At 53.0% G+C, this 27,373-nt stretch overlaps 1 protein-coding gene across 1 annotated transcript in view; it reads right to left on the bottom strand.

Annotated features, from left to right (window-relative positions):
* Positions 1-352: 352 nt before the first annotated feature.
* The window catches only part of SLCO2A1 (solute carrier organic anion transporter family member 2A1), a 44,319-nt gene continuing 17,298 nt past the window's right edge, over positions 353-27,373 (bottom strand). Inside the window, exons 4-14 of the mRNA XM_008711354.2 lie at positions 20,906-21,133; positions 19,948-20,046; positions 17,764-17,900; positions 15,923-16,001; positions 15,220-15,384; positions 13,963-14,152; positions 11,750-11,915; positions 9,240-9,403; positions 5,965-6,029; positions 3,396-3,519; positions 353-2,487 (exon numbers count right to left, since the gene is read on the bottom strand). Coding sequence (XP_008709576.2) covers positions 2,367-2,487; positions 3,396-3,519; positions 5,965-6,029; positions 9,240-9,403; positions 11,750-11,915; positions 13,963-14,152; positions 15,220-15,384; positions 15,923-16,001; positions 17,764-17,900; positions 19,948-20,046; positions 20,906-21,133 — 1,538 coding nt within the window. The 3' untranslated portion in view covers positions 353-2,366. The remainder of the gene's footprint in view (positions 2,488-3,395; positions 3,520-5,964; positions 6,030-9,239; positions 9,404-11,749; positions 11,916-13,962; positions 14,153-15,219; positions 15,385-15,922; positions 16,002-17,763; positions 17,901-19,947; positions 20,047-20,905; positions 21,134-27,373) is intronic.

Raw genomic sequence — 27,373 nt, 5'->3', positions numbered from 1 at the left:
TGGGAACCTGTATTTTAACCACATCCTCTATGAGTGTCCAGCACTCAAGGAAGTTTGCTCAGCTTTCGAAGTGTTTGCTCTGGAAGTGAAATGAAAGTGACACCATTATATTTTCTGCCGGCCATCAGGAGAAGATTTGCTGTGGGGCGTTGTAGTATCACTGTGACCAAGTGACTGATGGCGATTATGATGTGATTTGTATCACAGACTTAGCTACTGGCACTCCACTCCACTTACGGACGTAAACTCAAGGCAGGGATCAGACTTTCTGAAAGCCCAGCCCCGTGGGCCTTGGACGGTTATCTGCAGAACTTCACTGAAGGAACAAGAAGCACTGGCTGCCTGCTCTGTACCAGGCTGATGCGTGGAGAGCAGCGGTACCTCCCATCCCTGTGGCCATGCGCCCCTGTGGTTGTGGCATGGGCACCACCTCTGGCCAGAAAAGGCAGGTTCTCTTGGCTCTCTGACAGACACAGATGACAGTACAAATTCATGACCAAGTTACATCAATAGCAAAATTATAATATATTAATAGCAATATCATAATAGAATAAAGGCTTGGGAGGGCAACCAATCTTCCAGAATCTGCAGGTTGGTGTTCATTGTCCGTGAGCTCAGCTGAAGGCAGTGCCTTCAGAATGTGGTTAAATCACAGAGAGAAGGACCAGGATTAGTTGCAGGGAATCATTCTCCAAGCAGAACCATCTTAAATGCTGGAACTGGCCCCTGAGGATGCATGGAGCCTCCCTTCCTGAGTGAGATCTTTGGAAAAGAGGCCTCATGTGGCAGTGGCTTTCACAAAGACTTCAGTCTCGTGGTAGTTTGGCCACTGGCATACATTTTTTGGCTTACCACCACATGAGCCCTTTCCAGAGGTGGCTTTTGGTATGCTTCTGGAGGGTTCTTCCAAGAGGAGTGGCATTCAAGAGAGCCGTGTATGGCAATAACCAGTTCCCAGCTGCTCCAGAGGATATGGCGAGCCAGGTCTCTATCTGGCCAAGGGCCAGGTGCAGGGGCCATCGGGTGGGACATGGATGGTCAAGATCCTGCTGACAGTCTCTGGGTGTGTGTGCTTCCCCTGCTGCCGCCCACTGAGCACACTCTGGGAGAAGGCCCAGCGTAGATGGCGGCATGTGAGCGGAGATCCTAGGAAAGCCTGCTGGAGAGCCATGTACTAGCACTGCCTTGCACAAAGCTGGTCTGTAATAAATATAATACTTGCTGATGAAAGGCCTCCTTTGTGGACGTCTAACTCTGAACCTTTACCACACAGCAGCGGGGTCGCTCAACCCAGGCCCCCGGAGGGGCAGCGAGGAGAGGCTGAGAACACGTTGATGAGCACAGGCGTGTCTGGAGCCAGGGAAGCCGACCACCCTGGCCTCTAATTCGTGGGCTCACCATCCAGCTTGGCAGCCCCTGAACCAGCCCCCTGACCCCCAGCTTCATTGCTTGCTCTGCTGACATCTTGGACTGCCTGTCTTTACTCTTTGGCACACAGGGTGAGGTCCAGACAGGGAAGCCCATGTGTGGCCACCTCATCTGCCCCAAGGAAACTTGGGGAGGGTCTTCCCATCACTCTGAGTTGAGCAGTCTTGTCCTCACATAGAGGGTGTGGGAGGTTGGGCTACTGACCTCTTCATGACCCTCCTCAGGTCTTCACCATGGTGTGGCTTTCTTAGCACAGAAGGATCTAGAGTTAACAAGAACAGCATCTGGATGACCCACCCTCGGGGTGTCTTGGTCTCTGCTCTGGTGCCTGAGTGTGGGGTAACTGAGAGGGGACCAGGTGGCCATACTTCCCAACATGGCAGCTTCCAAAATGGCCTTTTGAGGCAGGAAGCAAAAATCTGAGGGGAAGGAGGCAGTCCCTCCTGGGTTCTGTGCTGATGCTGAACCAAGACATAAGGGGAGCTACAGCCAGGCTCTCCTTCCCCTAGCCTGCCTCTGGCCATTCATCATAATCCAGCCCTCTCCCTTTTCCCCCTGGGAAGATAACGCTTTGCTCTCTCCACTTAGGAAACCAACCCCACCCACAAGGCTGGCGCGGGGGGCAGGGGCTGCCTCAGTGGGCATCCTTGCTGGGGGATCCAGCACTGAGGAGAGCCTAGGCACACAGGGGTGCCTCCCAAGGAGCCGGGGAAGACCTGGCCCTCCAGCTCAGTGCCCATCTAGCCCAGGTACACCGTGGACCTAAGGAATCCTGGGGCGGGTGTGGGGGGATGCGGGGAGGGCAAATGGTGACTGGGGTTTTCTCTTATTTAAAAACAAAACAGAAATGACGTGTCAACATTAGTAAATACAGGCAGGTGTGGAGGGGCAGGGTCCACTTTCCGGAGCAGGGCAGTGGCTGGGCCGAGGGTCAAGGGTCAGATGAGGCCCGCAGCCTTCTCCTGCACGTTGTACTCCTTGCTCTTCTTCACCCGCCAGCTGATGAACAGGAGCAGCAGCGCACCCAGTGCCTTGTAGCCCACTTGCAGGCCCAGGTACCTGTGGGGCAGGAGGAGACGGCACCAGTGAGGGGGCGGGGAGCCTCTGTGGCCCGTGTCCTGGGCCGGGGCCATCAGGAAGAGCGGCATCACTTTCACAGTGGCCCAGGGAATATGCGTCACTACTCAGGTAAGGATCCATTACCACCCAGGTGGGGACCACGTCCCAGTCGGCATGAGACTCCCAATGCAAAGGTCCTCATCCCTGCACGGGTGACTCCCCCAGGGCCAGAGGCAACGCTGCAGCCCCAGCCAGTCGGGAGGGTCCAGTCCTCCCAGCATAGCCAGGAGGAGAGGGGTACCTGCTTCTGCCGTCTTGGTGCAGCCCTCTCCCAGCCTTCTCTGCCACTCCCGCACGGCTTCCAGACCCTGGTCGGCCCCCTCAAGCCCACTCTCCCCATGGCTTCTGGTCTATGTGATGATGGCAGCAGGTGAGGTGGCTGGAAGGGGTGCAGAACTAGTGAAGCTGCAGCGGGACTTGGACTCGCAGAGGCAGGTTAGGCCCACCTGCCCTTGACTGCTACCATGAGCCACGATGGGGCCACCTCTCTCTGAGCAGTGGGAGCTGGCCTGGCATCATTCCACAGCCATGGCCTTGCCTCAGACTCCAGCCAGCCCCTTCCCCTTTGACAAACTTCTTTCTGCTGTTGCTTTTCCTGAGGGACTGTGGACTGGGGCCCAGCTCCCAGTAGCATGCAAGCACACATGCGCACGCGCACACTCCATCACATGGATGGCTCTCTGTCACCAGTGACCCCTGCTCCCTGTCCATGGCAGCACCCGTCTGGGCCTGTCCCTTGGGGGCCCGGCAGCCCCCACAAGGGGCACTGCAGAGGATGGCTGCCCTCTGCTCTGGCCTGGCGCCTGACACCCCCCATCCTGGACCACAGTGGCACGCGGGGCCCTCACCTGTCTCGGAGAGCATCGTTGTCATAGTAGGCACAGGCCCCACGTCTCCCGGAGCACTGCGAGCCCCATCTGATGCAGGAGTAGTCGATGGTGAGGCCGTACAGGGCTGGAGATGGCAGCCAGGCTGGCGTCAGCGGGAAGAGAGTTCAGAGAGTCCAGGTTACATGGAGCTGCAGGCAGGGGTGCCCGGCAAGGTGGGGAGCGAGCCCCTCCCCCTAGTGCCCCTGCATGGTTCCGCCCCACCCCTGGGAACCACAGTGACTTTAGAAAGCCAAATCACTTTCTGTGAAGCCTGAACTCCTCTTTCACCAGAGGCTTGGAAGAGAAAAGAGACCTGAGCCATCCTTTCAGGGCAGTGAGTCACAGAGGTCACCTAGCGGCCAGCTCAGAGAGACGACATGATGCTCACACTGGATTGGCCTCAAGTGGAGATATGCTGACCTCCACCATGTGGCAGGGGTCTCCTCAGGGCATCGAGTCCTCACATCCTCACAGGGCCTGGAGGTGGGTGGGTGCCCTCGTTCTAAGGAGGAGGAAGGTGGGCATGGCCAGCTCATGCTTGCATAGCCAAGAGGGTCAGAGCTAGCCTTTGAACCCTCGTTTCCTCAAAGCCCATGCTCTTCCCAGGCTGCCCAGCTGGCTTAGACAACTCCCCCAGAAGACCCCCGACACCCTGGCTGCTCAAAGCCTCTACCCCAGGCCCCTGAACTTCCCCACAGCTGACTGGTGAGACCTGATCCAGCAGAGGCTATGCCTTCCTGCTGTTAAATATTCGGAATGACCCCTGTATTGTTAGCTACAGTTCTAGACAGTCACGGGACTGGGGAGGGATTCGTCCGGGATCCACAGCCTGAACCACTATGCTCAGAACAGCCTCGCTGACTCTGTTGAGGGCCCCGTGAGCAGCTGCTTCAGGAGGAAAGAAGGAGGAGGTCTGCCTGTGGTTCCACCCATAAGTGGGAACCTTTGAGAACCTCTCTACTCAGACCCTGCTCGCTTCCAAGTCTCCAGATAAGCAGGGGATGGAAACTGCCACAGGGATTGTCCACCAAGGATGCTACCCTAAATAGAAACGAAGTCCAGAAACATTTTCAGCCAAGTCCCAGTGGGTAATTTTAAACTTGCTGGGTTTTATCCATGTGAAGTCCTTCTTTCTACCCCACAGTGCGATTGCGTTCTTGGGGATGAATGGAATGCCTCCGGCCCGGATTTTCTAACTGTGATCCCGTGTCGAGTTGTCTGAGCTCAAGTGACAAAACAAAGGCAGCAGGTGCCATGAGCGGTGGGACAGTGGTTGTTTTCCAGGTGGCTGGGAGAAGCTCTTCAGAGTCCGTCCTGGCCACTGCCTGCGCTGGGCTTCCTTCCCAGCAGAGGTCTCAGAGCAAGCTACGCATGAGTTACGCGTGATAAGAAGGAGCTGTGATGACAGCAGTGCCTCTGCCACCAGGACAGGGTAGACCCTGCTGCCCTGCATCCTCCATGCTGGTAACACAGGCCTGAGCAGCGGGCTCTCCAGGGGCAGTCCTGGGACGAGGGCAGCAGGTGGCTGGACACTGAGAAATCCCATGGAAAAGGCTGGTTTGGTCCTCATCATCTGCACTCCTCACCCAGCCTTTGTGGGAGAGGGCCCTGCAAAGGTTCATGCTCAGCAGGCCCCAGAGGGACATCACCGACCCAGCCCAGAACGATAATGGAAGCCGCTGGAGGGCCAAGTGCAGCCTGGCTTCTGGATAACAAGGCACAGTGGGCTCTGCAGGGATTTCAGCATTGGCGGTCAGCAAGTCCCGCCACCGCAGCTGCCATACTCCCTGCAGCCGTGTGCACCCACTGGGTCCTTAATCAATACTCAGTTGAATGCAGTCCCTTTACTTGCCTTACCCGGCACTGCGAGGGCCTGCATATTACTGCCCAGATGGGTCAAGAAGGAACGGTCCAGCATAAGCCTCTGGGAAAGGGCAGGCGAGGGGCACGCATGTCCCATCCCCCAGCCCATGCCCCCAGGGAGGGCTGGGTGTTCCCCACTCCCTGAGGGCAGCTGGCCCTCCTGGGGGCCATTACTGATCATTTGCACAGGGCTCCGTTTCTCCGTGGGCTCTGGGCCGCTTGAGCGAGCATAGGCCAGGCTTGCCGGCAGAGGGCCCCGCACGGAGAAACATTTGCTGAACAGAGGCAAGAGGAGTGAGTGTGCGAGGGAAGCCAGGGCTGGGCTCAGCTGCTGTTCTGGCTGGGAGAGGAATGCAGGGTTTTGTTCCTACAGCCAGTTCTTGGAGAGAGATGAAAAAAATACCTGCCTCCAATTCTTTATTAGGTATTCTCAGCTGTGTCCACTTTTCATTTTTCTTACATAGTTTTGTTTGGAATTAATGCCATAGATGGAATCTTTCCTAACCTCAAGTAACGGGGAAACCGCCCATATAGGGTCTTGGCCTTTGCTGATGTGCTGATGATGTACGGCCTCTCCTTACAGCAGAGATGAGACAGGGCTTCCCTCAGCCCCACCCTGCACCTCACAGCCCTCCGATGCCCTGGCGCCGCCCTCAGGAAGGAAGGGGGCATCTCAGACACTCACCCAGCAGGCGCATCAGCAGGAACTGCACCCCAATGGCAAATGACTTTTCCTCCTGGTTCACCACACTGAAAAGGAAAGTAGGGAGTCAGCAGCCAGAGGACTCGGGGCTGTGCCTTGACTCAGTCAGGGGCAGCCAGCCTCAGAGCATGCCAGAACCCACCCTCGAGTGGCCTCACAACCACCTGGCTGGCTGGAGTGCTCCTGTTGTTTGCATCGGCGGTTCCCAAAGCATGATCGCTGGGCCGGCAGCATGCATGCCCATCCCCAGGAACTCGTTAGAAATGCGGATTCTCTAGCCCTATCTTAAACCTAAGAATCAGGTCACTGGGGGTGGGGTCCAGCCATCCGTGCTTTAGGAGGCCCTCCAGGAGATTCTGCTGCACACTCAAATTTGAGAACCTCTGGTCTCTGTGATTTTCAGGGCTGCCCGTGCCCCCTTCAAGAGGCAGAGGGCAGAAGAGGCTGGGAATGGAGAGAAGGATGGGGAAGGGTGTGTTCACAGTGGCAGGTCTGAACAGCTCCCACAGAGTGTGAATAGCAATAAAGACAGCCCTGATGAAAGTGTAATTAAGGCCCCTGTGTGCAACTAAAAGAATCCTTCACCTGGGGCCAGCTCCGTGGGCGTGTGGCCTGTGCAGCCTCCCGGGGCCCTGCCCTCAGAAACGCCCCGGGTTTGTTTAATGCTCTGCTGTGGCTGTCTTGAGACTCTTAATAATTTTGGAACGAGGAGCCTCCAATTTTCATTTTGCACTGGGTCCTACAAATGCTATAGCTGGGCTTGCCCCTACCCTTCTTCCCTCAAGAGAGGACAAGCATTTGGCTGAGAAAGGAGATTCAGAGAGAGATGGGGAAGCTATCTGGTGGTGGTATTGCCAGGCCCTGCCATCCCAGCTGGGCAGGGGGCAGAGAGAGAGGACACCCCAGCCACAGGTGGGGAGCTAGAAGGTGGCTTACAGAGGCACCAGGCTTCTCACGTTCTGAACACCCACACTCCTGGGTGGGTGGCTGTGGGGGAAGGGCATTTGGGGCAGAGGGGCCATCAGGGAACGGAGCTCTGAGGGAATATCCAGGTCTCCGCACACACTTTGTTCTAGCCCCGCGGTCCTGCTGGCAAAGTGGAAAGGGACCCTCTTCCAGGTCTTCTGAAGGATAGCCCAGTGAAAGCAATACTCACAGGCTTGAGGCACCCACTTGGGACCCCCCCCCAATGGAAAGTGCCTCAAATCTCAATCTAATGGATGCTCTCTTTATGCCCACAGGTCCCTCCCATGGCCCAAATTCATAAATGTCCTGGTCATTGTCCCTGGGCAGACACCCCTAGATTCTGGACTGAACGGGACTTGGGCACCCTAGTTTGGCTTCTGATGGACAGCTTGAGCCCCTTCTGGTGTCTGCCCTCGTCGGCTGTGAACTAACTCACGTTTGGACCACTCTCTGCTTCCACGTCTCTGGTGAACCTTCCCTCCCAGCCTGTATTTCCATGCCTGGTTGGGGCCAGGGTACAAATAATACTTGGGTCGCCTGCAAGGTCATCTTTAAGCCTCACCTTCACACTAGTATCCATTCTGATTTGTCTTTAAATGATTTTGGGATCCTGTAACCTCTAGCTTTGCTCCAGCCCCTGAGCAGACTTAGAAGGGAGAGGTTTTCTAGGGAAGCCCACCCCGTGGTTGAAGTGATGCTCCTCCGCCGCAGCTTCCCTGGCCCTGGGGCTCGATGGAATCCTCTGGGAGGCAGACTGACAGGGACTTCCCCTTACCTGCTGCTCAGGAACTTCGCTGTGAAATTTCCTGATCCCGTTCCCTCTCCTCATCACAGCCACCCACGGATATTCCTCAGGGTTAGAGGGTCCACCCTGGCCCATCTGGCCCTGGTGCAAGAGGTAACCCCACTCAAGGGCCTTCGAGGAAAGCGGCAGTGCTTGGAATGCACCAGGTGGGGAGTGGTAGAAAGAGGGTGCTGATGGTGTTGGCGGGGGCAGTACGCTGTGGCTCTGAGCATCCCCACACGTTCCTGTGGAATATGCTAAGAACACAAGGTGCTGACTGCTCTTCTCCTGGGCCATTTCTCAGTGTTGTGGTTGCAATGAGCAACGTGAAGGCATGGGGTAAAAGCTTACCCTAGACCAAGAGCAGGCTTGGTCTATGTCGGTGGCGGCTCTCAGTGTTCCTCACTGTGACAGAAGCTCACTACATGTGAAGAATACACCTTGGTACTTCAGGTCGCTCCGTGGGATGTGGGGCACAAGGATAAATGACGCAAGGTTCCTGCTCTTTGCATGCACCTGTGAGTAACAGTCCTTTGTCTTTGAACCAGGAGTCTTATGGTTCAGTCTCTAGGCCTGACCTGCCAGCATACTTGAAACAGTAACAAAAACGGGAGCTTGGTAGTTTGCAAGCTAACTTGTCAATAGGGCAAAATACCAGGCCCTGACAGGTGGCTGCTTCTGTTCTTCATCTCCTAGTCTTTTGGGGGAAAATAGCTCCTTGGCACCTAGCTAGCTATTAATAATTCTTAGAATTTGGTTAACAGTGATAATTAACCAATATATAGAGCACCTTATATTTACAAAGCAATTTATCAGGTAATCCTGACACCAGTCCTTTGTGGTCAATATCATTAACTTCCTTTCATAAATGAGGAAACTGAGACTCAGTGAGGTTGGCAACATCCCAGGACATCCAGCCAGTGTATGGCAGAGCTGGGCCTTTGACCCTAGCACTGGGCATCCAGATCCTGTGTTTTTCCCTCTCTGCTCTCAAGGGGGGTGAGGACAGGAAAGAGGCGGGCAGGGGTGGGTTAGGTGAACTTGGTTGAAATGTTGTTTTCTCTTTGGCAGAGGGTGAGGTGAAGGAAGGGTCAATTCCCTCTCAAAACCTCAGAGGCATTCCACCGCCACTGTAATGGGACACCTCTGCTCTCCCCTCCCACCTTGGCCAGCCTCTCCCTTCTGACCTGAGAACTTGGTCCTGGCTCCTAGCACACTGGGCTTTTCTTATTTTCATCCTTTCTCAAAGCCCTCATTCTATCTCTGGAACTTTCCACATTTGTCCCCTTGATTTTGTACATTTAACTGAATTCTCTTCCTCTTAGTTCTTTAAGGATTTAAACCTAAGTGAATCTTCAAGCATTTCCACAGTGTGGAGCTAGGCAGCCTGGCTTCCTGGAGGCTCAGCCATTCATGGCTCTGCCCTCCCGGGGATGTGGTCTCTCAGTGGCAGGAAAGGAGGAGAGGCAGAAGCGGGGCATCGTGGGGGACGGAGAGGCGCACTCACCGCAGAACCATCATGTAGAGCGGGTTGTGAGAGATGCAGGCAATGAGGGCCACGAAGGAGATGAGGAAGATGGCCGGCAGCAGGAAGTGGGCACAGGGGATGGGGCACGATCCCGTCTTGGCTGAAGAGGACGCCCCGGTCACACAGCTGCAGTTCAGATACGTCTGGAAAGGGGTGGGAGGGGAAGATCTGCTGTCATCATCATCACATTGCCACACACTTCAAACACCAGTACCAGATCCAGCCAGAGTCCCTCAGGTTTGGGGAGCTGGGCGATGCTGCGTGTGGAGGCTAGAGAGCAGACCTGGTGAGGTTTTCAAGGTGCCCCACAGATACAACCTCTGACCACTGTTTGGGCCATCAAAACCATCTTCACCAAAACTGGTCATGGAGCATGGGCTGGGTCCCTCCCGCAGTTCCACCCACAGCAGGACATGCGGGATCCCAGTGCCAGGCTAGGCCACCCGGCGTGGGACCAGGGCTGGGAGGGTTCTCTTCAGGGCCAGGTGCCCTGGGCCCAGCAGCAGTGGTTTTGTGTGTGCTTGTTTTTGCTGTCTGTGTGCTTCTTGCAGGGAAGGTAAGAAGAGTAAAGACAGGAGGAGACAGCAGAGGGAACCCAGGGGAATCCACTGAGCTCTTCACCTGTCAGGCCTTTGCCAGAGCTTCCTGAGGGGAACGCCTCCTGTCCGTGAAGGACCCAGGGAAGAGGTCCGTAGCTCCAGTCTGCAAGTTCATATGGTTCAGCACTCTTGTACAACTGGCCTTGGGGGCTACTGTCCATGTCAGGTGGTCTTCACCCTACTTCTCATAGCATCTGATGGACTAACCTGTGACCATTTAAATCTCACAGCAGTTACAAGGCTAGGACTGGAACAAATGAGCTAATATGCTTCCTTCTGGCAGACAGCAGGAACTATGCACCCTCTTTATTTTGGCTGCCGGGAAGCTCAGAAATAAGTTATATACAATATGGCTGTTATTTCCCTTAGTCTGCATTTTTTAACACAGATTTTTTTCCCCCTTATAATTTATATTATGTGTCTTTTCTTGATATGATGCTAAGGGATTTGTGGTGTTGTTGGAAACCTGTCAGGATGATTTCTGGAAGTAGATGAATCAGAGGTAAGTAAATAAAGATAAGAAAACCACAGAAGCCACCAGACTCCTCCGACTGGAAGACAATGGAGAGACCATCTTATTTGCGCTCTTTGGCCTCCCTCTGCCAACAGAGGTGGCTGTAGGAGCGGTCTTGCCCTGTGCTCTCAGAGGAGGATGCTAAGTGGAGGCTAGCCTTGTCCATGCCCTCCACATGGGCTTAAGGGAATGAGGCACATTCTTCTCCTTAGGGCACCCTTAGCAGAGCTGCACGGACTTCCCATTGCTCTCAGGAGAAGGCACATCCAACTCCTAGCCCCACCTGCCCAGCCTTGGCCTGGGTGTGACATGCTTCTCAGCGCTAACCCTGGCCTTCTCTGCTTCCTCCTGGGCCCGGCTCAGTCATGCCCTTGAGACTTGCACTTGCTGTTCTCTTCCCTGGAATTCTTCACTTCCAGGACTTCCTAGGGCTTTCTTCTTCTGGTTGTTCAGTTCTAATGTCACCTCCTCAGGGAGGCCCCCAGGAACAAGAAACCTAGTCATTAAATCTCTCCGTGGCATGGGTTACATTCTAAAACTACCTTGTACATTTATTTGATGGAATGCAAACTCGACGAGAGCAGGGACCTTGTCTGATGGGTTCCCACTGAGTCCTCAACACCCGTGGCTGTGCTGGCTGTTCACTAAGTATTTGTTGAATAACTGAACAGATGTCTTGACTTGGTTTGCTGCTGGCTGACCCTAGAAGCCAGGAGCCATAGCCCTCAGAGGGCTAGTAGAACCTCACCTCGTGGGCCCAGTGAACATGGGCTACACAAGTAGAAGGCTGGTGGCCAGGAGATACATGACCTTGAAGAGATGTACCCCAGACTGAGGCAAAGTCTTGGGTTCTAGTCCCACATCTGCCCCTAAATAGCTGCATGACTTCAGGCCGGTTGTACAGCTACATGTCAGGGCTGAGGGGTTCAACCAAATGCCCTAGATCACACTTCCCGCTCTAACCGTCAGGGTTCAGATCACAGAAGACCCTCTGCCCAATTTCTCTGGGCCTGTCCTTGTGGCTTCCCACACAGGCAGGATGCAGGACCCAGAGATGCCCCTTAGGATCGTCAGGATGAGATTCTAAGGCCTCAGCTGAAGGATTGCTTTGGTTCATTTCTGCTCTGAGCACTTTTGGGCCTCAGAAATGTGAATTTTTTTGAACATCAGCCAATCTTTAATTGCCTTTGGGCTGTAGGCATCTGGTCATGACCTTAGGGAAGGGGAGGTGGAGAGAGGGTGGGTGTGGCCCAGAGGCCAGGAGGCTGGGAACGAGCGTGGCATGGGTGGCATTCTGCCCATCCTGGAGCCGAGGAGCAGCGTGCGAGGGCAGGCGCTGAGCGCAGAGACCCCCACGGGGCTTCTCCTGCCCTTACCAGCTGCTTGGAGGCCATGGAGCTGAAGTTGACGTTGCTGCAGCCGGCATGGCACGGCGAGAGGTACTCTACCCCATTGTCCCCACACACTGGGTGGAAGATGGCGTCTGGGCATGAGCAGTGCCTGCGGCAGGCAAGAGGCTGCAGATGTATAGAACTTGATGTCCTGCCAGCAAAACAGGAAACGGGGAATCAAACAAAGCAAGACCAAAGAGAAACCTCCCCACGCCAGCCCAGCATGAGATCCCCGGCTGGTTAGTGTGCCTGTGTGTCTCCGTTTGTCTTGGGCCAGCGCCACCCTGGGATCTGAATTATGCCTATTGGAGCCAGTGGTGAGTTGACTCAGTGCCCATGGCACCAGCAACTGCTGGCCAGAAAGACTTGGTCAGCAAACCCCACACTGCAGAAGGGCATCAAGATAACCCACCCACCAACTGACCCACCAACCAACCAGGACTCTGATGAAAGAGACGGCAGATGCCACAGCAAAGTCACAGGCAGTATTTCCCTTCTCTCCTCCTCCACCCGGGCTCGGGCCCCTGGTCACTGTGCCCGCCCCCGCGCTACAATCCAGGGGGTTTTACCAGCTGATCTCACCATTCCCACCATCCTCCTCATCTGACATTCATGATCGTTCTCTGGGGGGAAAGGGGGTTGGGATAGGCTGACAAATCACAGACTGGGGCTCTGCTACAATTACACTGCTGATAGTTAACATTAATGGGGTATCTCTTACGTGCCAGGCACAGTGCCCAAGGCTTTTCATGCTGCCATCACGACAACTCTACAATGAATCACATTCCTTTCGTGATGAGAAAAACTGAAGATTAGAAAAGTAACTTTCGCCAACTACAAAAGCACTGTGCCAGAACTCACCCCAGTCTGATGACAAAGCCCTGTGCTAAAAACTCTCCGCGGGGGGCGCGCCTGGGTGGCTCAGTCAGTTAGGCGTCTGACTCATGCCTTCAGCTCAGGTCGTGATCTCAGGGTCTTGGGATCCAGCCCTGCGTTAGGCTCTGTGCTCAGCAGGGAGTCTGCTGGAGTTTCTCTTTCCCTCTCCCCTTCCCCTTGCTCATTTTCTCTCAAATAAATAAATAAATAAATAAATAAATCTTTTTTTTTTATTTTTAAATTTTTAAAAAAGATTTTATTTATTTATTTGAGAGAGAGAGAAAGCATAAGCAAGGGGAGGGGCAGAGGGAGAAGCAGACTCCCCGCTGAGCAGGGAGCCAGACATGGGGCTCAATTCCAAGACGATGGGATCATGACCTGAGCCGAAGGCAGATGCTTAACTGACTGAGCCACCCAGGCGACCCTAAATAAATACATCTTAAAAAAAAAAAAAAAAAAAAAAAAAAAGCTCCTAGTGAGAACCACCCAAAGGCTCAATGTCTTTCTTCTCGGCTTCTCTCAATCCACAGCCAGCCTGCAGCAGAACACAAACTGGGTGGGGGGTTCTGCCCCAAGCAACCCTCCCCTCCCTCGTACCCCTTCTCTCCTTCACCCGTCAAAGACAAAAGACAGTATTTCAAAGAAAAAGAGAAAACACCAAGGCTGAAAGACACAGTTTCTCCAAACTTTACAACCTCATTAGGCAAAAGAAGAGGTGGTTGGAAGGGGCACCCAGGAAAAAATAAATGCTCCTTGTTCAGCACCCTCCGCTCATGGGCCTCTAAAGCTCTTCCCGAACATGAAGCCAGTCTTAAAACTCGGGACCCGGTTGCCTTATGCAAACTGACAGGTGTACTTTACCTGCCCTCTTCCTCACCTGCCCTAGTTTTTTGAGTCTGCCATCACTTCCATTGTTCTTTCCCAGATCTTTTCAAGCCCCTTCTCTCATCTTTCTCCAGCAGCTCAAGGAGACTTTGTAATTGTAGCCGGCACAGAGCTGATGCTAAACATAGCTTATTTCCTGGTTCCTGAGGCTCACGGCCCTACACATTCATCCTGAAACCAAACTAATTAGTTTTTGGTGCTTCTTAAAAAACAGAGCCCTGACCCTGATTGCTGGTGGCCCACTAGGACCCTCCAATTTCTTCTCATCATTGAGCATATGATTCAAGACCTCATTTTCTAAGCTGCCATGTAAGAGATTAGATCAAAAAGTAAAAAGGAGAGAAGGGAGTTGAGGAAGCAAAGAGGAAGGCGTATGGCAGCTAGATCCAGGCTCTGGCCTCAGCAAAGGGGATCTTCTCACCTCTCGTTCCCATTACCTGGGGGGATAGACCTCGGCTACAGTGGGGGTGGAGCATCCCATGAAGAAGAGAGGGGCGCAGAGGACCATGGAGATGGTGATGATGGTGGCAGCCACGCGGGGAATGGTTTGCAGAGAGAAAACAAAACGTTTCATGAGGATTCCTCCAAACAGCATCCCCAAGGCTGCGGCAGGAAGGTTCACAGCACCTACAGATAAAGAGAAGCTGGTCTGGGTGCACAGGACTGGGAGTGGGGGCAGGGCATGGACGCTGAGCTGAACCATGGACAAGGGGGCATGGCTACTTGAAGGAACATTTGATACATTCAATTGCAGTGCTAATAGCTGACATTAATTGAGTGCTTACTGTTTGCCAGGCACATCTACAGAGTTATCCTGACTTATCAGATTGCCCTGCTTGTGCAAAGAATAAAGAAACAAGTGGAGTCCTTGTAGCCAGAGGGAGTGGGTTGAAGGTGCATTTATTAAGCACCTTTCATTACCTGGCCCCTCATTGCATTCTCACTGTGACCTCATGGGTCACACAGTGGTGCCCCTGTCTGATGTGCTAGCTGGTGACTGAAGGCTAAAAGGATGAGGTCAGAACCAAGGCCCTGACCACCTTGCCACATCCATATGGACAGAATCACCTGTGGACTGGGCTCAGTAGTTCACTTTGGTACTTGGTGGGACCACATCAGTGCTTCTCAGTCTCAGCTGCACAAAATACCAATGCTGGGCCCCACCCAGAGATTCTGCTTTCATTGACTGAGCATGGAGCCTGGGTGTCTGTATTTTTTTTTTTTTTAAGTCGTCCAGGGGATCCAAAAGTGCAGCCAGGGTGGAGAATCACTGGGCCACATATTCCTTACCCAAGTGAATGTATTCAAGTCCTTGGTGAAGAAGGGAAAAAAAACCATGAGGCATTTTGCCTAACACCAAATTCTACCTTCTTTCTTTCCTCTGTTGCCCCTGATGATGTCAGAGCCTTTGGGAGGCTGTCAGGCTTCCAGCCCCTCTGACGGGGAGGAAGGCAGACCCTAGCCTCCACCCACCCCTGCCTGGAATGATAGGGGCCCCAGAAATCTGCCAAGAACATTCTAGATTGGTAACCAGGAAAAATGTCCTTAAAATTCTTTCCTCTGGGCCAGTCTCCTCTGGCTCTTGTCTGTGTCCGGTCTGGCCTCGCCCATCCCTGGATGGGCGGAGGAGGGCCCAGCTGCTCCCTCAGGCAGGGCCCCCCAGCTCCTGCAGCGCCCTCACCCTCCAGACTCACCAATGAGGAAGTTGGCATAGGCTGCAGAGGCGCCATACTGCTTCTCCAGGAACTTGTTGAGGAATGTGGAGAGGCCAGCAATGACAGAGGAGAAGGTGCACTGGGCCAGGACCACCAGCATGAAGAGTGGGTTCATCAGCAGCCTCAGGAAGATGCGGGGAAAGCCTGCAAACAGACGGCTGTCAGGGGCCGGGCCCTGATGGCAGTCATCACAGGGGTACCTTGGGACTAGTCCCTGCCCTTCCTCCTCCTCCAGGCAGCCCTCCTTTCTCCCTCAGGGCAGATCTGAAGCACCAAGATGTTCAGTGGCCAGGGGCACACAGCTGCTCGACTCCCACTCAACATGCTCACGGGCTAAGTAAAGTGAGGACATGCCTAGAAGATGTAGGGCGAAGGCTGGATAGAAATAGAGCTAACACTGGGAACATCCTCACATGACAGCCACCTCCATGTGAAAGGAGGGGAGAGAACACGGGGGCCGGACCACGGAGGCAGGGCTGTCTCTGCTTAAATCTGAGTCTCCTGGAACTTGCATAGAAGCAGTCACCAGGACCCCTGGCAGAACCCCTCCTGTGAGGTGGGACCACCTGCTCTTACTGCCCCTTACCACACACCACACCACATGGGGTGGGGTACCCCCTGAACCCCACCTGAAGCCAGCTCCCCCTCCCCACCCTGGGGCTTTGGTGGGTCAGTTAGTTACGTTTAATGAAATCCACCAGGGAGCTTCTTGTCTTGACCTCGTCCATCTTCCTTGCCTCATCCACTATGGCAGGAGACCTCTGCAGGCAGCAAAGAGGATGAATGTGAAAGGCCCAGGCTCCCTGTAGTGACCCTTTCCTGGGCCCTTGCCCCTTGCTCCTCCTCGTCTCAGTGGCTCAGAGACGGGCAGCACTGAGATGCCTCGGGTGTGTGTGGGAGGGCGCCCAGAGAATGCTCTCTTGAACCAAATGCCACCTGCCTGTCAGTGAGCCCAGTGCTGTGTCTGCCAGCATACATCCAGGCCAATGCCTCCTGAGACTCCTCTGGGCATGTTATTCATATCTAACTTTCCCTTGATGGATGCCAAAATGTGTCCAATCAGATCTCACCCCTTGTCTGTCTGTCATGGCAACACTTCCTCCCCATCCTCAGATTCCAGGGGCTGCAGGCTTCTGGGGTACACTGGTCTAGAATGACCTCTGCTTCCAGCTCTTTCTTTCTATCTCCTCTATAGAGTCCCTGCTTTCTTCTGGGTGCAAAGTTGAGTCCTGCTCAAGGCTCCATCCTGGCCCCTGGCCCACACTTTCTACTCATACCACCTCAGTGAGCTTGCCTACCTCTTGTGAACTTGTCAGCTGCAAATTTGAACCCCTACACAAAGCATGCCAGGCTCCCAAGCTCTGACGCCACCAGGGCTCCCCAGGAGAACACACCACCAGGCCCGGAAGCTCCCATGCACTGAGTCCTTACTCCACACCGGGCACCGTGCCCAGCCTTCCACACGCATCGACACTCCTCACGGCCTCCTCGGAGACAAGTGCTCTATCTCCAGTATTTTAAAGGAAACTTAGAAATAAGGAAACTTGCCCAAGATCACTCAGCATCTGGACTCACACTCAGGTTTGCCTGACCCCAAACCACCATGATGCACTGACAACCTCTGAAATTCCTCCCCGAGACTAGCGGCGGCTCTCCCACCCCTGCCCCTCCTCCCACAGCTCAGCCTAGATCTCACACAACTCATTGCCAAACACTGAGCTCTGGCTCTGGCTCAAAACCTTGGTGTTAACTTCAGCCCCCCCCTTCTCCTCCACTCTGCCCGTTGCTGAGTCCTCGGCACCCTCTCCAAGAACGTCTCTCCCTGCCCTTGCCTTGGCTGTCTGGCAACCACTGCCCTGGCTCTCAGCCTCATCCCCCATCTCTGCACAGGCTTTTTCAGATGGCCAGCTGTCCCTCCTTCCTGTCTCCCTGACCTCAACCCAGATGCCATGGTGCCACCTGCACGGTCACCCAGTCACCCAGCACCCCAGAACTTCATGGGACTGGAAGAAGTTTTAGACCCTAGGCCTAACATCAAAGCCCCATCCAGACTTCTTGTCTCTGTTTTCTATTCCCATCCTCTTCTGACTTCTTTACAGCAGACAGGGCCAGCAGACACACAGAACTGCTCACGACCGGCTCGCTCTCAGCCCACCCTCCCGCTCTTCAGCTCTAGCGGTCTCCTTCCAACTCAGTCCTGCACGTTCACGCATGATGGGCCAACCGTGCCAGGTCATATATTTGACCTTTTCCTTTTTCCTGGCTCTTAACTGTGAACTTGGTGTTTTCCAAACTGCTTCCCTCCTGATGCCTATGATGCTGACATGGTAAGGGGACACTGATGAGAGACCATCTTTTGGAAATTCACCAGCACTCTCACCTCTCAAAGCCTCTGAGAAGTCCTGTGTCATATAACTTGTTTAGATTTCACCCAGAATTTCCTTCTCAGTTCAGTTTATTTTTTCCCCACACCTCCCTATCTTGAACTCTGATAGGCAGAGTCATGGGCTCTCAGAACCTTACCTCCGTTTCCCTGAGCATTGTTCGAGGAAAGAAAAAAAAGGGGAAAGAGGTAAGAACCAAGGAGGCTGAGGAGATGAGCAGGCCCAGCCACCAGGCTCCAATCCACCGGGGGTCTCTGGGGGTCAGGTTAACGGCAGCTGCAAAGAAAGCAAAGGGAACAGTGTTTTCTGGATAAATGTGGGATCTCATGTTGCTGGAAAGAAGCCTCTGATCAGGGGGACTTTCTTCCCGTGATGCAGAAAAGGTAAGCCATAAGCTAGAATCTGAGTCAAGACAACATTCCCTCTCCAGGCCAGCGGGTCTCCAGAGCATGGCAGCCACCAAGCATACGGCTGAGATGCAGAGAATCCCCAGGCAGAAGGAATCAGAGCCTTGGCCTCACTTTTATTCCCAACTCCTGATAGGAATAACAGTGAGGGAGGCTGCATCCACCCACCTCCAACCAATCAGAAAACTGAGGATCAGAGACATTAGCTTTGCCCTGGTCCAAGGTCAAGGCTGGTAAGTATTATTTCATTGGTCAATTTTAAGCCCATGTCTCTCTGGTGTCCAAACCTGCACTCTTAACCGCTGAATGCTACTGCCTCCCAACCTGATGATCCCTAAGGAAGGAAGCCCCATGATCCTTAGGAGCCTGAGGGAACAACCATCATCAGTGTGGGCTGCTTAGCCTCCAGAGGAGATACTTCTGGCAATGTCTCCCATCCACATCTGAAAATCTGCCATTGTGTCTCTCTTTGTGAAGAAACTATGTGGCCATGGAAGGAGGGAAAAGGTAGCAGAATGGCCCTCAGCCAAGCAATGACAGGTATTGCTGGGCATTGTCCCTGGTACTGGGACTCAGGTGAAAGTCTCTTTGGGTAACTAAGAGGCAGGAACCAATTCAGGAAGTGCCGGTAAAAGGGCAAAGATGGCTTGACGCTGAGGCAGAAAGCTTCCCCCACCTTTTCCCTGTCCTGTGAAGTAAAGGCAGGTGACACTTCAAGGAAGACACTGTGGTCTGATGGTCCCCAGGAACAGGAGTCTATGGACTCTGGCAGTACGGTGGCTTTAATGCCTGTCCACATTCTTTGGTTAATGGGCAGTGTCTGATCTGTGTGCCAGGAACTGATGGGGGTACTATTCCTGAGAGTCTGGCTCAGACCTGCCTTCTAGCCACATCTTCTGGCTTGTGGGAGCTTTCTGTATCACCCCCACACTTCACATATGTTCCACCTATTGGCTTTGTCCAAGTATTTTTCTCCACCTGGAAGGCAGAAATCCCACCCACCAATGGGGCTTGATGCAAATGTCAGCTGCCTGGAAAGCCCTCCCTGACCACTTTAGGCAGGAGCACTGTCTCCTGCCTGAGAGCTTCCAAAGCACTTTGCCTGCCCCTCTGTGACAGTGCTGGCTCTCCCTGCCCTCTGGGAGGCTGGGTGGCATAGGACAAGCTTACAAAGGCCATGAGCTCTTGCAGGATTCATTGGGGGGGCTGGCTCCATGAGTGGTTACCTCCGTGTTTGTGCCCTGGTCTATAGACCATATGTCCTCCTCATTCTAAGATACACAGGGATTTAGTCCATACCATTTTGTGAAGAATAAGAGTTCATACCTGTAAACCTCTTAATGTATATCAGACATGTTCTAATCCTTACAACGACTCTATTTTACTATCATCAGCCCCATTTTACAGATGAGGAAACCGAGGCACAGAAAGCTAGAGATGCTTGCTCAAGATCGCTCAGCCGGTGAGAGGTGGAACCAGGATTAGACGCAGCTTGCTTACTACCAGAGCCCACAGAGTTACACATGATGCGAATCATAATCCATGTGTTTATTTTATGTAGTGCTTCTTTTTTATCCTCAAAAGAGCTCTTATTAGACCATCTTAGAATCTAAGGACCATAAAACTATTTTTAATACCACCACCAAAATGGGCAGCTGTGGTGGCAACAGCTGAGGCCCTTCCCCAGCTCTCCAGATTTCTTGCTACAAACTTCCCGAGGACAGAAAGGGTCCTGTGCCAGAGAGGCGCATGGTCTGCTCTTGGCCATCTGATGCTCTGCAGGAGTGAATGAATGAGGGAGAGAGCAGACCCAGGCATCTGGAGTTAAAGCTTCGTTTTCTGCCCTGCCTGGCTGGAGCTTGGGGAAGCTGCTTCATGGAAGCAGTAGTGGGATGGGCATCCTTGCACACACTCACCTGTGTCCACTCTGCCATAGTCCACGAAGATCTGCAGCATGACAGAGCCCAGCAGGTACCCGAAAGCCGGTCCAAACACAGAGATGGCAAACAAGATGGCTGGAAGGGGAGGAGGAAGAGGAGGCTGAGGGAACTGGGGAGGGTGTGGCAGCCCCAGGTTCTCTCCCTGGCTGAGGGATTCCCAACATGTCACCCCACTTGTCCCCTGGCCCTCACAAGTCCGCACTGTGGGCATTTCCCATAGACAAGACCAGAATCACTCAAGATCCTGAGATGTGCAGAACCCAAGCTGCTTCTCCTCCAGCCAGCTGCCAGAGAGATCCACTTGCCAGGACGAAAAGCCTCCCCAGCATTTAACGATTCCTGTCAGGTGTGCTGGTGGGTGAAGCTCCCTGCAAGTACCATGCTGGGACCCCTGGCAGGAGCTGGGGGGCCACTGAGGCAGGGTGGGTGCTCTGTCTGGTTTGGGGTGTGGGCTTCGAGAATGCTCAGTGTGGCTTTTTCTAAGGGAAGGATGGGGGCAGTCAGATGGTCATTTGTTATCTGCTTTGCTTATCCTTCCTTGAGGCCATCCTGTCCCTAAGTGGACAGTTCGGGAAGACATGGGTACCGTGGCCTGTGCCCGGAGGACTGGACAGCAGCAGTTCCAGGAGCTGGTAAAGGAGCTCCCCTGTGCCCAGTGTGGGGCTAAGGGGTTACCAACATTACTTACGTAATCCCACAGCTGCCCAGGGCACGGACACTATTAGCCCCTGGGCCACCTGCCCAGGATCACACAGCTGGTAGGTAACAGAGCTGGCATTCCAACCAAATCTGTCTGCTCCCCAAACCTCAGCATTCATCTGCTGTGTTGTGGGGCAAAGAGGGCTCGACCTCGATTCAGCCCCTCAGAGTATGAGCAAGTGCTGCTTCAGGACTGGGCCCCCTCCCTGCAGCCCTCCTCAAGCCTGTGACTCACAGATATACAGGGGTGAGTTGTTGGGCTCAGAGAAGTCGTCCACATAGGAGATTCCGAACGGCTGAATGGGCACCGTCCCGACACCTGCCAGCAGCTGGGCGACCACCATGAGACCCCACATGCTACTGGTCTCCTTCCGGGAGTCTTGGGTGGTGCTGTGGCACTTGCTGGGGGGCAGGTCCTTCCAGTGCTTCTGACAGAGCTCGGCCTGGAAGTGGCTGCTGTTCCCTGCAATGAGAGGGCATGCTGGTCACCACCCAGCCTTCTGGTCCCATCAGCTCGCCTCCAAACCTGCCCTTTCTCTGAGGCCTTTGGGAAGTGACTACAGACACAGAGATCAGAGTGTGGGTTCCCTGTTCCGGGAGCAGTCCTTCTTCAGTGGGAGGGAAATCTTCCACCCATGGCTATCCATTCTTTGTCCTCTATGGGTACAGGCAGGGAGCTGAGCATGGAGGCCAATACTGTCTTTCCTGGAGGAAAGGGTCACCCAATGGAAAAGGGGGATCCAGGACCAAAACCCAGGCTTGCTGGCCTGAAGTGCCCCGTGCTGAGCCTCAAGCTTGGGGTCCCTAGGGTGTGGTTTTCTTTAGCAGGACAAAGGCCATTCTGTCTCACAGAACACAGTGTCAGCCCCACCTGGGATGTGTCCCTCCTGTGTCGTGACCCTTGGAGCCTGATTCCTGGATAAGCCTGCCACTGTGTCACACAGAGGCATTTAATGTCCTTCCCAAATGTGTGCAGCAACCAAGAATCTACAACTTGGGGAGCTGGAAAGGACTTGAGACCTTCTAGCTCAATCCCTCCTATTATAAATGGGGAGTTGAGGCTGCACCCACAGAAGCCAGGCTGTACCTTGAGACCCTTCTGTGAGCGTCCTGGAGACTCCCAGCATGCCGTGAGCACCATGCGGCCTGTGGCTGTGGGGACCAGACCAGGCTGGACTGTCACTTCCACATGGATGTTTTTAACTTGGCCTCTCCAAGGCCTCAACAGCTCTTGAGGGCTCCCTTCCATAAGACCCCGTCTTCTCCTACCTTGTCCAAGTCAATGAACACCACTGACATCACTGATCTTGCTCTACAGGTTTGCTCGTTTCACACTAACATAATTCCCTTTAATTCTCTGGTGCTCCCAGAGAGGATATAAGCCCTGATCTATGTGGGCCTCAAAGCCCCACAGAGAGGAAATATGAAGGCTGTGGACTAGATCTGCCCTTCATGCTCAACTCTGCCCCAGGCTGCCCTGGATGGTGAGGTGGGAGAGGGTCTGCCCTCCTCATTGCCCTCTCCCTCCCCCAGGCACATATGCTCTGTCCAGCCTGGCCCCACCCTTAACCTGTCCTCTACACTGGTGTTTTTATAGGACACATTTGAAAACTGCTGGCCTATGGGGCTCCCCATTGAACAGGAGGCCTGTCCCAGGAACAGCAAGGGACGACAAGATGTCTTCTTTTTTTTTTTCTTTTTCTTTTTTCTTTTTTTTGTTAAAGGAAGTTTCCAAAGGAATTTTTATGTTTGTTTTGTTTTTTTAAAGATTTTATTTATTTATTTGACAGAGAGACAGCCAGCAAGAGAGGGAACACAAGCAGGGGGACTGGGAGAGGAAGAAGCAGGCTGCCAGCGGAGTAGGGAGCCCAATGCGGGGCTCGATCCCAGGACCCTGGGATCACGCCCTGAGCCAAAGGCAGACGCTTAACGACTGAGCCACCTAGGCACCCCAGCAAGATGTCTTCTTGTCAGGGTCATCCAGACTGGGGGAAATCTTGGATGCTGAGTCCTGAAAAAACTCCTGGACCAAATATCATTCATCCTCAGTTGGTCAGTTCTTTGGCCAAGAGTGACTGTGGACAGGCGCTCTGCTGGGGTGGGGGACAAGGAGGTGACAGAGACAGGCGCAAGCGCTGCCTTTACAAACTCTTCAGCCCACTGTGGTACGCAGCTCACTGAAGAAGCAACCACAGTCCTGCCTGCTCCAATCCAAACCACAATGAGCTATCCCTTCGCACTCATCAGGATGGTTACTATCAACAACAACACACATAGGAAGCGTCAAGTGCTGTTTGTGTAAGATGTGGAAAAAGTTAGAGCCCTAGTACATTGCTGGAAGGAATGCAAAATGGTGTGGCCACTACGGAAAATAGTATGCAGTTTCTCAAAAAACTTTAAATACAACTACCATGCAATTCAGCATTTCTACCTCTGGGCATATACCCAAAAGAACTTAAAGCAAGACTTAACAGATATTTGCACACCAGCCTTCATCGCAGGGTTATTCGCAACAGCCAAAAGGTGGAAACAATCCTAATGTCCATCAGGAACGAACGGATGAACAAAATGTGATAGATACATACAACAGAATATTACTGAGCCTTAAAAAGAAAGGGAATTCTGACACACGCTACATACAAAATGGAGGAACCCTGAAGGCATTATGCTAACTGACATAAGCCAGACACAAAAGTACACACAGTGCCTGATTCCACTTCCATGAAGAAACTCGAATAGACAAATTCATAGAGACAGTAAGTAGAATGGTGGTTATCAGGGGCTGGGCAGGAGGGGATGGGGAGTTAGTGTTTAGTGGGTACAGCTTCAGATGGGAAAGATGAAAAGTTCTGGAGCTGGATGGTGTTGATACTCTCACAATAGTGTGACTGTACTTAATGCCATTGAACTCTCCACTTAAAAATAGAGTGGTAAATGTTATGTTACCTCTCTCTCTCTCTCTCTCTCTCTCTCTATATATATATATATATATATATATTCCCACAGTAAATAATAATGTAGCCTGATCCATACTGAGTCGGGAGAGGACAGGGAGCATGTGGGAGAAGCCCAAACCCAACGTAGCTTGGAGAGGGTTTGGGAAGATTCCTGGAGAAAGTGGCCCTGAGCTAAGAAGAAGCGATAGGGGTAGACAAAGATCAGCGTCGAGGAGGATGGAGGAACAGCAAGGTGGAGGGGCTCAGAGATGCAGGTGACACGCTCCATGGCACGAACACAGTGCGGTGCAAGCAGCATGCAAGTGTAAGCAGGGTGAGGCACGGCCACTCCGGGAGGGCTTGCGGGTCCTGGGAAGGGGCATGGATTGTGTCCTAAGGAAACCCCAGAAGGGTCAAGATCCTGACGGGAGCAGTACAACGAACACACGGGAGGCATTAAGACCAATTTGCAAGGCCCGTGTGTAGGGAGTGGAATTGACCCAATAAAGAGCTATTTTGGTGGCAAAATAAGTGATGCCGTGCATTGCACGAGGGGCAGGGAGAGCTGGCCGGCTCTGCGGCCGTGTGGGACCGGGATGCACAGCTCAGAGGCATGCGTGCGAGACACGCAAGGGCAGGCTGGCAGCAAGAGCGCGTGACTAACGAAGGCCTGGAGAATGAATGTTTCTTTTCAGAGTTCTAGTTCTTGATTTCTCTGATTCTTATTATTTTACTACATTCACATTTCTTAGAACACTGTTGCTGGCTTGGCTGGCAACACTATTTCCTGTGAGACACGTAATGGTCATCGAAGATAGTAAAAATGTTGACTGGCTTATTCAGTCTTCGCACGGCACATTGCAGGGTACGCCAGTGCCACAAAACTCCTCACAAAATTCCACCTGATGAAACGTCCAGGAGGCAAAACCCTCTGGGGGTCATGTGTTATCATTAACTTTTAGAATGTTGCATTCCCTGTCTTAAAGTGTGTATTTTAAAATACAGTCAATTGGCCCCAACTCCAAGTCTATGGAGTTCCTCTTTGGCTCTTCCGCATGCCAAATCGATTCAAGATCTCTTAATGAACTCTCTTCTCCTTATGCCAGCCCTGAATGGGGCCAAATCCACCTGGGCCCAGGCCGTGACTCATGCGAAATCCACCTGCAGAGGACCAGGCTTCTTGCGCCAGGGAGCACTGCCCGTGGGGAGGCAGCAGCTGGCTGTCCTGGGGGCAGGGAGCCCCCGAGCCAGGAAGAGCAGGGTGTGGCAGTGGCTAGGACCCGCTGCTCCCTGCCTCGATGTGGGTACAGGTATTTATGCCAGAGACAGGCATAGGGTGGGCTTCCCAAGAACTCATGCCTGGGACTCCGGCAGTGGGTGGCCATGGCCGGCTTCCTCTGGTGAGAGCGGAGTCTTCTAGAATTTAGACCATTAGGCTCTCCTCTTAAAAATCTAGAGGACAGGCATCGGTGAGTCCAAGGGGTGGAAGAAGGAGGAGGAAAAGACCTTGTGTCAGAAGACCTCGGCAAAACTGGTGGTGGGTGGGGGGACTCGGCTTTCTTTGTCCCGCTCCACCCTTCTCCTCCCTGGACTGGATTTCTCAGCTTCCTTTAGGAGCTCAGGCCCACGTGAAGGAGACAGAGCCACCTCTCCCCATTTCTCAAGCATTCCAGCAAACGCCTGTACCCAGCTACTCTCCATTGACCTATGGAAGCATATCACCCTCCTCTTCTGATGTTGCTAGCTCTGAACTACCCACCGTGTCAAATCCTGTGGTAAGGTCAGAGAAACGGCTGCCTATTCCAGCCACCACAGACTCCAGAGGCTGCCTGCCCACCCAAGGTCGCTTTCCTCCACCTTGGAGGGCCCTGAGAAAGGAAGGGAGGGAGGGGAGTCTGTTCATTAGAGGGATGTCAGTCTGTTTCTCATCTTCCCCGAGGCAGACTTCTGGAAGGCTCAAGTTCATCAGAGCACATTCTTTTCCCACAAGACACCAGAAGTCTGCTGTGCCAGTTTTCACAGGGCTGTGAAATGCTAACTAGAAACAGGCTGGGACCTCTCTCCTCCTCCAGCTACCCCAGCACCACCCCAGCAGCACGTGAGTCAACCCTCTGACTCATTCCACAATTTAAATTGAGAGTTTCAGTTCTAATTTCTGGACCCCTCAGTCAGTTTGGAAAGATAGGGGACTCTGTCACAGGAAGGTCTACTTCCCCAGAATGGGACCTACAGAGACAGAGCAAGGTCTAGTCACTCCATTGTTTAAGGGCACACATTCCAGGTGTGGCCAGGCTGAGGCCAGCTGGAGGGTTGCCAAGGGTATAAGAAGAGGTCTCTGCACAAAGATCTGAAACTGGGTCTGAGAGAGGACCCTAGAAGGGTCAGGCAACATAGGAAGGCCACGACAATGGGGCTTTCCTTTGACTAGTCATGCTCATCATTCTGGTAGAAGAAAGAGAGTTTTTCCAGGGAACAGAAGGGTGACAGTGAGTTTTCCTTCAAGTCATGTTCCTTGAAAGCCACATAGACCTCCCTGCTCAGAAAGGGGCATGGTTTGTGGGTAAGTGGGGTCAGGTGAGGCAAGACCCAAGCCTCAGAAGCAATCCATAAGAGAATAATAGGAAATGGCTCGGGGGTGCTTCTGGAGAGTTTTCTGGAAACATGGCCAAGGTGCCAAGCCCTCAGGCTATCAGCAAACCCCTGGAACCTCATTCAGAATGTTCCAGTCTGAAGGACCTATTTCCTCATCCTCCTAAATTCAGCTACTCAACAGTTCTTCCCGAAAACTCTGGCAACACCCACCAGCAGGCCTGGAACAGACTGTCCCAAACTCAGACATGATTTGAGATCTCAAAGCGGTTTGCAAAGTGGGTTTTTCACACATCAGAAGTGATTGGGTTCCCAGTGCACTTCACAAAGCCTTGTTACTCCATAATGCCCTGCTAACAATATGTGGTCTATTCCAACTAGACTAAGTCTCCACTTACAAAATAATTTCTATGGGCATATGCATTCCAAGTTTCATTTTGGGAAACTAGGGGAACAGATTCTTCTGCACCAGCAGAAACTGAAAGAGTCAGGTTTGACAGCCTGAGACACATCATGGGGTAGTGAAAGGGATTCATATTTTGAAACCAGACAAATCAAGTTCAAATCTTGGTTCTACCACTCACTGGTTTGGGGGCCTCTCCGAACCTCAATGTCTTCATCTCCAAAAAAGATATAATAATACCTACCTTGCGATATTCTTATTAGGATTAAAAATAATGGGTATATTATAACCTGGGACATAGTGATCAAATAATATCAATTTTCATCCAAAGAGACCAGAAACTTTGAGAAATTTAAATGAAGAAGGGAGAGGGTGGAACCCTGGAGACAGGTGATAAAGCCCAGGTTTCTAAGAACTTGGGGGCTGGGTCTAGACTAGGGACAAGTAAGATCAGTGCTGATCACCAGCAGAGGATGGACTGTAATGAAGGAGCTGCTTGGAAGGGTTCATATCTTTGAAAGAAAAGAGTGAGCTCAGGGAGTAGAAGGAGTGTTCCTATGTTCTGCTCTCAGACTGAGTTTGCAGGACTAGTTCTGAGACTGAGGCTGATCACCTCTTCACACAGCGTCACCCTGGCACTAGCGGGGGCCCCGGGGAAAATGCCTACTTGTATTGAGGAGGCCATGTGACCAATGAGCCAGACGTGAGAGGGCAGGTCCACTGTGCACAGTGAAACAAGGCTGGACGTTACCCTGCTGGCAAGGGGCTTTCCCCA

Source organism: Ursus maritimus, unplaced genomic scaffold (assembly GCF_017311325.1).
Source record: "Ursus maritimus isolate PB19 unplaced genomic scaffold, ASM1731132v1 scaffold_20, whole genome shotgun sequence".
NCBI lineage: Eukaryota > Metazoa > Chordata > Mammalia > Carnivora > Ursidae > Ursus > Ursus maritimus.
This window is presented reverse-complemented; position numbering and strand designations above follow the sequence as displayed.